Below are 10063 nucleotides of genomic sequence, written 5' to 3'. Positions count from 1 at the left end.
AACAAAAAAAAAAAAAAAAAAAATATGATTAAAGTGAAAGCAAATCATTAACTCTATGGGAATAAGAGTTACTTTTCAGTTGTTAAATTCTACTGACTGAGGAAACTTTTTTCACATCCAAATAAAATACTGTCTATAGAGCTCTTGTTAACTATAAGTGATGTATACCTGAACTTTTATGATTTAGAGGAACAATTCTGATACTGTAGACTGAGAAATTGATTGAGAATTCATGCATACATATAGGAATCCTCAGGGCCAGCTTTACTTCCTTTTCAAAACAGATCACAATTTAATGTTTCTTCTTACACCTCTTCTATGTTATACTAATGAAAATATCAATACTTTCTGGAGTTCTTCTAGCAAATTTTAAACAATACCCGATACATTTCATGATAGGTTTTATTCCTTTAGTTTCTAAAACACAACCGCAATATGATTTTCAAAACTCTATTTTATGAAGAATGTGCTATTTTGTTTTCGGAGTGAGGGTTGCATTTAGGTGATGTTCAGATGTTTCTGGTAATGCCTGTGAAAAGAAACTGGGGAAATATATACGGTGCTTGTAGGTTTTTTGTTTTGTTTTGCTTTTTTACTTTCTGTTATATATATCTATTTCATAACGTTATCATCTATTTCAATTTGACAAGGATGTTTTTCTTGTCTGTTTTTCATTAAAGTCAGTAATTAGTTCCTAGGATATATGTTAACTGAGTAAGTCTCAGAAAAGTTGTATTAGAACAATGAAGTATCATAGTAAACTTCACATGTTTTTATTTCAAGTGTAATATACTCTGCTGTGATAATTTTTATATTACTTTCAAAAGTAAAAATCCGGGAGTGCTAAAGTTGGGAAATGAGTTGGGGTTTTTTACCTACATTTATGAATGCAAGCATTAGAAGACTTCCATTTATTTTTATTTGTTGGTCTCTCTTCTGTGCTGCACAAGAAAGGTAGCTCTCAGTAAGCCACAGCTTGTACAGGTTTTATTTTTTTCTCATTTAATTCAGTGCCTTCATGGATTTACACTTGTTGTTTCAGTTTTCCTGAGAACTAAGAGTCAGTGAAACTATCTTCTAATTCTGAGTGTCCACCTCTTCAAAACACAAAGATTTGCTGTTTTTCTGCTTTTGGGACACTGTAGCATTTCATACATGCAAAGAGTAGCTCCCATCAGGTTCACCAGCAGGTGCAAGTGTTCAGCAGTTCTTCAGGTCAGATCCCACATTCTCAAGTCAGTGACTCAGAAAGTAGTGTCATTAAATGAGTGCTTGTAAAAAGTTTCATTGAACTGACTGTTTCACCAGAAATGCATTAAACAAAATTTCCAGGGCAGCATGGGTTGCTTTCCAGTTTCCAATCTCATCCAGTACATATCTATAAAGGCAACTAAACAGAGGTCCTGTAAATAACAGTGTCTTCCATTACCTCATTGCTCTGTTCAGCCTCTTTACTGATCTTTTTACAGCTATATTGTAAGGTGAAAACATCTTTGTGATGCTGCCATAATTTTCTATGCCATTCTCTTTCACACAAGCCTATCAGTGTAACCCGTCATTTGTGTCTTAGCTCTTTCACCCTTTTATCTTCTCCAATCGTGGAGTCTTGTAAATGAAGTTTAAATTAGTTGAATTATTCCCCTAATAAATACTGTATTTGCTGTATGGTGCTACATTCGTTTTTTTATACTAATGCTTATGCTGATTTGTGCTGAAATAAACCCTCTTTACTGTTGCTTTTTTAAGGTTTTGGCTATTCTGGTCAGGGCAGTAGTAGATGGAATGGCAGGTCGCACTGGAGAGGCAGCAAGTACATTGAAGGGGAAATTGCAAGAGCTGTTGGGCAGAGTGACTTCACGAGTGACAAATGATGGGGAAATCTGGAGACTTTATGCCCGACTTTATGGAAATGGACAGAATGATAGCAGTGAAGATATTGAAAAGGTAAGTGTATTCTGATTTCTATGTTATGGATACACACTGTACAAACTTTGTTTTCCAGCAAATTAAGTAGTATAATAAGACATACTGTTGTTTCAGATGTGTTTTGATGTAGTGTCTCGGTAAGCTTATCTTCTGCTTTTCATGTTTCTACAGCATGCATTTTATTATCCAACAAATGCAAAATATTTTACATCATTTTTTAATTAAAAAATTTATCTATGTTATCAGTGTTTCATTGTAAAGTATCCTAACACAATACCCGTTCATTGTCCAGGATTCATATTCTGAAATTTTTCTTGGCAGCAATCTGATAGCTATATTTTATTTTTATTTTTAATAGAAATCTTTGATTCTGAAAAGAAAAAATAGTACCTTCTGGGAAAAAAATGTATCATAATGGCATGATCCAGTGGCATCATAAGCCATCCAAATTCTTCTTTGGATCTACAAAGAGAAAATGAACATTAAGAACATCTGTTACTCAGAGTCTCCAGTGTAAGAGCGCTTTGTGTTTACACAGCTTAAAATGAAATTAATATAACTTTGTAATTCTTAACTTGTTAAACTGATGGACTCCTCCATTACCTCTCTATGGCTTAGCTATGTTAACTTTCATCTCTTTTTCCTCTCATTTCCCAGGAAATTGAGATGATTTCATTTCCAAAATTAACCACTCAGTACTGCTGCAAGTGTTTACTCTTGCGTATGCTAGAAAGTACTTTGCATTTGGTGTTGCATTTCCAAAATTCAAATAGCCTTGCATACTCCAAAAATACTTACAGATTATCAGATCCTCACTGCAGCTGAAAATACACAAGGTCAGCAACCAGTATGTTTCCTAATGGGGGTATGCCTTTGGCCAGGGCAAAAATGTCTGGAAGGTTGCTTGTCACTTGATGTCAAGTGTATTATGCGTATGGTTGGGCCCACAAATTGTATGCCTTTACAGTTAAAATTGGAATTACTTGGACCTTGCTCAGAGTCTTCATTTTCAGGCTGTGCCTGTGAAATGCCTTGTTTAGTCCTTTCTCAAGTTCATTATAACTTCAATTCTTCCCCTTTTTTTTCCTTCCCTGTTTTTCTTTACTACCAAATGACAAAAGGGATTTGGCCTATTTAGAATTCAGAAATACAGACTCTGCAATATCCTGTAATATATCCACAGATTCTTACTCAGACATGCAAACTAGGAGAGGCTCTGTCTATACTATAAATGTAATCATTTCAGAATCTGGTTACATCACAGTATTCTTCACTAACCCAGTTATAAACATGGTTTCAATTTGTGGAGTAGACATGACTTTAACTGAGTTTCCTAATCAGACTTGTTATGGAACATACGGCCTAGCTTGCCCTGCAAAATGCAGTCATGTTTATAAATACTTACGATATGCTTCCATGTAAATCCAAGTATCCTAGTGTGATGCACAGAGATGAATCATAAAAAGCAAAACTGTGTACAGTCACAGCACAAACTAGTATAAAAATCAATTTAAATATACTAGATAGTCACTCGTAGCTTGTTTGATATCAAATTATAAAGTATAACTGTGAAAAACATGAGTATTTATTTGCCAGAAGTATCATTTAATGTCAAATATTAACTTAATATAATTATATGTAGAAGAATTCCAGATATATTGTTGCAGTTTTCAACCTATTTTTATTGTTCAAAATGTTCATGATTCTGAAAAGGTATTATTTTCTATTCTGTGGCAACACAGAACAAAGAGATGGGAAAAGATCTATCATAAGATCGTGTTTCTCCTTACAAATGTAGCTTTTGACCATTATTCCATATTGTAATACCTTATTTAGTGCATATCTAATTATATTTAGCCCATGTTTTTCCTAGAACTTAATTTGAAATAATGTCTGGCTGACTATTGTAGAGATTTTTTGTTGTTGTTGGTTTTTGTTTGCTTGCTTACCTTTCTGTTCTGCTGTCATATCTGACACCATGAATCACTTGAATCTACAGCTATGATTTACAGCAGTGATTTATATACATTGAATCAGTTAGATGGGCGTTAGGAGTGAAAACTATTAACTTTTTTTTTTTTAATGTAGAATATATTTACACTCACACTTTGTAAGTAGTTGACTTTTTGTAGCTGACTTGCCACTTCATTAAGAACTCCTTTCTTTGCTGCCCTAAATCCAGTACGCACCTTTCCCCCAAGGACTCTTTCCAACCTCCAAACTGCCTACTTGGATTCTGAAAACCTTTTGTTCCATAAACTTTTGCTAGGCCATTACCTTTTCCTTCCAGGATAAATTCATGTTTCAGAAGTGCAACCAACCAACCAACAAGGTTTTGAATTCTTTTCCATCTCTGACAACAACAAAACGCTCTAGCTTGTTGCTCTGACTCAGACACATTAAGATTAATATCAGGCTACTGTAAAAACTGTTCTCTTGGAAGTTTTTCCTTCTGCTGCTTAGTGCTTACAGCAATTAGAACCTAGGTTGTTCCAAAAAAGAAATAATCTGCACTGGTTTGATTTTATGCACCTTTATTGCCACTTGCAGCCATTCAGCACGAGCAGTTCAAGCACCTGGGCAGTAGTGATTGGAACTCTTGCTGGGAGAGAGAAAGCAGAAGCTTTTGGACTGACAGTCCCTAAATTTCATCCATCCTTGTTCAGCAGTCAGAAGGCTTTGTTGTGCTCTTGTACATGTACTGCACCGACAGCTTTTTCTTCTTTTGTATAATACTTAAACTTTTTAAAAATAAGTGATTGAAGAGTTGTTATTGAACTAAGCCATGCATCTTTTCACGTGTATTTGTCTCTAGTATTTCTTTAACTGTAGAAAAATAAAAAAATAAAGAAAACAAAAATTAATTACTTTTTTTTGTCTGATCCACGTGCTTCAGTTTAGTTAAGTAGATTTTTAGGAAATAAGTTCAGAGATTTACTAAAATTTTTTAGATTTTTCTATGAATACTCAATGCTTATTGTTTTGGAGTAGCTGTATGTCCTGACTTATATTCAATTCATAATCTCCTTATATTCAAATATAACTTTTAATTTCCCTCATGAACTGCTTATTTCCTCTTCTGGATACTGGAGTACTGATTCTAGGACGGCATTACTAGATTTGTTCTCTAGTTATCAAAAGTTAACAGAAGTTACAATAATGAGATGAATTGGTGGATTTTTTTCTTGTTCTTATACCAGAAGAAAGCAATTGTTTTCCTTTACTCTCCATGGATCTTCTGCTCCTTGTTAGATGCTTTTTCTTAATGGGAAACCCTCCTGTAGTGTTGTTTACTTTCTCAGTTTATTTTATTCACGCTGAGAACTGGTACAGTATGGCAACTAATAGTTGTGTCTGTAAAATACTAACCAAAAATACATACATAGAAAGAAAGTTTTGATGTATTCAGTTCTACATTTAATTGCTACAAAATTACTATTCAGTGTGAGTACAAGTATTTTTCCCTTTTCATGTGCATTCAATTATGATGCCTTAGCAAATATGGGTCACATCCATCAGTCTAGACAGATTTTTAGAAGATAAAAATGAGATACATGTTACTTTATATGCTTGTCATACTTGAGATGCAATATTGGTGAATAACATCTGTGTTCCAGCTGGTGCTTACCATTGCAGAAAAGGATGCTACTTCAACTTGCAGAAAATCAAGCACCGTAAAGATATGTTTATTTTCTTGACTGATCACCAAATTTATAGCCATTAAAAACTAAATTAGTCTTCTAGTTTGTTTTCATGAATACTGATCTTCCTTTCTTTCCTTCCTTACAGTCACTGCAGTGTCTTACTAAGGCACATAAATGTGAAATTCAATCAAATGACTGGGAGAAAGATGTTTCTTCTTTTAAGGAAGTAGCAAAAGGAGCCATAGAGATTGCACATGGTATGTCCTACCTGAAAAGAGCTTATGCATGATGAGTGTAGCCAATATTTATTAGGGAAAATAATAAAATTTTGCCTCATTCATTATGTTTATTCCTACTGTTTGAAGTCTTCTAACATAGAACATTCTAAACTTGGAATAAGGTAGAAATTGTGTTAGGTGAGTCAGCAAACATGAATGGTAAAATGATAATTCCATGTTTTCCATTGTATTTCATGGTCTTACAGCAATTTTATAGTTCAAGTGTAAATGCATCAGTAATTCATTTCAGTTCTCAAATTATGACATTTGATTGCCAGTGCCATGCCAGCATCTCCAGGATAGGTAGTTGTATGTATACTCAGTAAAAGTAAACTGTGCTGTAGTATGTGTTTAAGAAGGATTCTTTTAGTAATAGAGTTACTGGTTTTAGAGGGATTTTCCCAAAATTACTTGGTGTTCTTTTTGAATATCCCAAAAAGGAATACTGCATTCAAACAGTAAGTATAGATGATATCAAAGTACTTCTAAACAACTGCTGTTGCTTAAGGATTATTGCTGTTGAGGTAATGTGTTTTTGTTTTGGGGGCCTTTTCCTCTGTGTTTCGATTCTAGTGGCTATAAAATGCAGTAAGAACAAATCCAATAATCAGGAAGCTTTGCAGATACTTTCTTCAGCTCGGCTTAACTTACGTGGCTTGTCATCCAAAGCAAAGGTAGGAATGTTTGAATTATGTATCTTTATTCAGTTACTGGCACCCATTTTTTGGTTTTATGTCATTTACAGACAAAATATCATCTTCCTGTCTTGGTGAATCGTCAGAAAGATGTTCACCTCTACATTAAGGATTCCATTTGTACATAGACTTTTACTAGCCTTCTTCCTGCTAGGATTTAACTGAAATAAACCTACTATTATAAAATTTCAGTGCTATCTTTCAGGCTCAGTTAGAATTTTATTTAGTGTTGGGCATCCAGACTGAAATGTTTGGAAAAAATCAGTCATTTTGAAGACTTATTCCTTAGTGTGAGTAATCATGGGGAGGAGTGAAGCAGTCTGAGAAGGAATGGCTTATAAGCCTCTAAAAGGGAGAGAAGTGTGTCCAGACTACTTTGCATCACAGTTGTTTGTTTAGGAGGAAACCCATTTTAATTTGGCTTTTATGGATATCTTATCAATTCAGATAGTAATTATTTAGAAAAGGTTATTGCATTTGAATTATGTTTAGCTTTTCGAGCTGTGGTTTGTGCCTCTGTAGCCAAAGAGCCAAGTCTGTTTCTGCACCACTATTATCCTAATTTTACAGTGTATCTCAACATGAGACACTGCCATTGTTTAACTGAGGGCTGATACAGAATACATTTTTTTCAAAGTACACTTAATATCTTACTCTTCCTGGCTGCGCGTGGGGTTTTATAATTGTGAATTACGGAGTGTAAGTTTTATAACCTGTGCTTAGGTTACAAAGTGTTGATCCGTCATCAATGTGTTAAACTTTACTTGCTTTCTTTTAAATCCTGCAATTTTAAGGATAAGGAGCTAGGAAGGCTATATAAAGCAGACATAAGTGAGGTCCATAACTAACTGTGCTTACAGATACTAACATATGTAAGTTATAGGAATGTAGTGGAAAGAAGTCACAATTTGTATGTTGTGTTGTAATTCACAACATTATTTAAAAAAAAAAAAAGAGCCTGAATATTGGTTTTTCTTATAAATAACACAATCTTGAAAGATTAAGAATAGTTGAATCTAATGCACTGTTTTCTTAATTTCTGAAGGTGCTTCTATGTTGTTGGCAGGTAATGGTGTCTCTGAGTTTTATGTCATTTTGCAGCAAGCTGACATGTTAAATAAAAAGCTGTTGGTGTGACTTAATTGTGTTTGCATACTTTCTGATATGTCATTTTTTATTTGAAGTCTAATTGAATTTCTGAAGTGTGTTGATTGTGGTTTGAAAACTCAGCCATCTTCTGTAAGGTGAACTGTTCAACAAGTGTTTAGGAGTGTTCAGAATCTGCTTTAGAGTCTTTTTGCTGCCTCATCGCTTCATCAGTGCGTGATTGTTTCGTGTTTAATTTTTTCTTTCAAGAGAGAAAAACATACAAAAAAGGCTAAGAGCTGACTCAGTTGTGATTTCAGAAAGAATAAAGGAGCAGTGAAAGTAGGTTTTAAACAACGATAGTCCAAAAATTTTATTGGCAGGACATGCAGATGGACCACATTAGTAGGTTTTGGACTGGTGAGACAACATTGCTTCTCAGATTTCCAACCTCTCCTTAGATTTCCACCTCTGCTGATCCAGTCCCAGCCTAATGCCACTCCCATAATGTAGCCAGACTCTGCTAAAGGCTGCCCCTAGAAAATGTGCTGTTAACAGGCTCCTTTCTGAAAAGAGCTTTCTGGGCAGTCGCATGCTTTGAAGTATAGCACAGTGGGCCCTCTTCTGCTCCTTGGCGCCATGCATCATTCAGATCTGACAGGTGGGGTCTTCCAACAGGAGAGAGGTCCTGGAGCTGTATTGTAAATGCATGAAATGTGGGTACTGTTGTGGGAAAAGATGAGGCACAAGCCCAAAGAGCAGTGGTGCATGAACTCTCCCCAGGCTGCGTCTAGTTGAATAGAACTCTTTAACTGCATGGGGGAAAAAAGAATAAATAATTATATCATTCTGTTCTATTGAGCTGTTTTAGCCAGAAAGTACCGAACGTTTCTGTCACATGAGGTTTGAGGGCTGAAAGTCAGAGAAGTCTCTGTACTTGTATCCGAAACATGTTCCTATTTTTGTGGAAGATAGTCCTGTCACTGAACCAAGGAACATTCTGAAACACACTGACAACTTTGGTTTAGGCTTTTTAAGTACTTTTTTTATTATATATATATATATATATATATATATATATATATATGTATTGTTCCATTATGTTTTGATGATACAATGATGACAGATGTACTCCACAACAACTTTTGTTTTCTGGGTTTGTTTTTGTCTCTATATGCTTCTTATGACAGATGAAATGTGATTCACTTCCCTTTTACATAATAAGGGAGAAACATATGTTTGGGTCCCCCTGCTATGCTTATGTGGAGCAATAGCTCTTGAAGTCTCCATATTGCTCAAGTGACAGATCCTGGTCTTGCAATAGCAACTTGTTCTGGTTTATCTCCATTCAGACCTTATGTGTCTCAAGGCTTCAGACTACCTCCCCCTAGTTTTCCTGTAAAGATGTGAATTTTATGATGGCTTCTGAGTTAGGTGCTGTTTGTGTTCATTATTGTCTTATAGTCTTTAAGAGCAAACTATTTTCATTATGTGTCAGTATTTTGTCTTCTCTTACATGATATAATTATGCACAGATGCATGTCTCAGCCCATACGTGTCTTGACACCAAATACACAAGTTTTATTTGGGTTTTTGGAGAAAATGACACAACAGTATGAGACACTGCGAAGATGGCCTCTAAAATCCATAGATAGTATTTTATCAGCAGGCGAATTGGTGAGCTGTAGTTGGCAGTCTGAGATGTTGTTTTTGGTTTGAGTTTCACAGCAAAATCCATAGCATTCCGTGCAGTCAGGAGTCAGAGCGTGCAGTCAGAGCAGAGACCAAACCTTCCCCTCCTCAGAGAGATTCGGTCCCTTTGACGCACCTTCTGTTTATTAGTCACAGGATGGACTACAGATAAGCGATAGCACTGTGAGTGCCAGCAGTATGAAAGGCAGCAGAGTAGTGATGGGGAGGCTCCTAAGCTCTCTCCCCTGAAACAGAGAAACTATAAATGTAGTTTAAACTAACGTTTCTCTCTGTCGCACAGCAACGCTTTGTAGAGGTAGGAAGCCATGAGATTTGCAGTGAAATCGCTGATGAGGTGACGACTATGGACAACTTGATTGCTGAACTCCAGGAACTGAGCAACCAACTGAGGGACCAGGGCTGAAACAGACCAGATTTTGTGACTGGAACACAAGAATGATGTATTTGTTTTGTTACAACTTTTACTGATGAAATGGTAACAATTCTAAAGCAACTATAGCCTTAATAAACGTTTTTCTGAACACTGCTTTTCTTGTGGTGAGCTTTCGTCAGATAATAGAGCTCTTAAGATCTTTATCTGCTCTTGTAACAAAGTTGTGCGTCTGCCTCCTCGGGCCCAGATTTTCTGGCAGCGAGCCGGTTGTGTTTATAAGGCAATTATTGAGGATTAGTTCTGGCTGAGCGCACGGCGCGGGCGGCGCCAGGCCCCGCGAGGCGCCCC

The 10063-nt window shown here is 35.8% G+C and overlaps 1 protein-coding gene across 1 annotated transcript; it reads left to right on the top strand.

The window, feature by feature from the left end:
* Positions 1 to 1744: 1744 nt before the first annotated feature.
* On the top strand, positions 1745 to 9868 carry LOC104909633 (tetratricopeptide repeat protein 27-like). The gene is made up of 4 exons (XM_010706880.2): positions 1745 to 1944; positions 5716 to 5827; positions 6422 to 6522; positions 9623 to 9868. Exons 1-4 carry the CDS (start codon positions 1783 to 1785, stop codon positions 9743 to 9745), a joined length of 498 nt encoding a protein of 165 aa, XP_010705182.1. The 5' UTR covers positions 1745 to 1782; the 3' UTR covers positions 9746 to 9868.
* The last annotated feature ends 195 nt before the right edge of the window (positions 9869 to 10063 follow it).

Source organism: Meleagris gallopavo, chromosome 2 (genome assembly GCF_000146605.3).
Source record: "Meleagris gallopavo isolate NT-WF06-2002-E0010 breed Aviagen turkey brand Nicholas breeding stock chromosome 2, Turkey_5.1, whole genome shotgun sequence".
NCBI classification, from domain to species: domain Eukaryota; kingdom Metazoa; phylum Chordata; class Aves; order Galliformes; family Phasianidae; genus Meleagris; species Meleagris gallopavo.
This window is presented reverse-complemented; position numbering and strand designations above follow the sequence as displayed.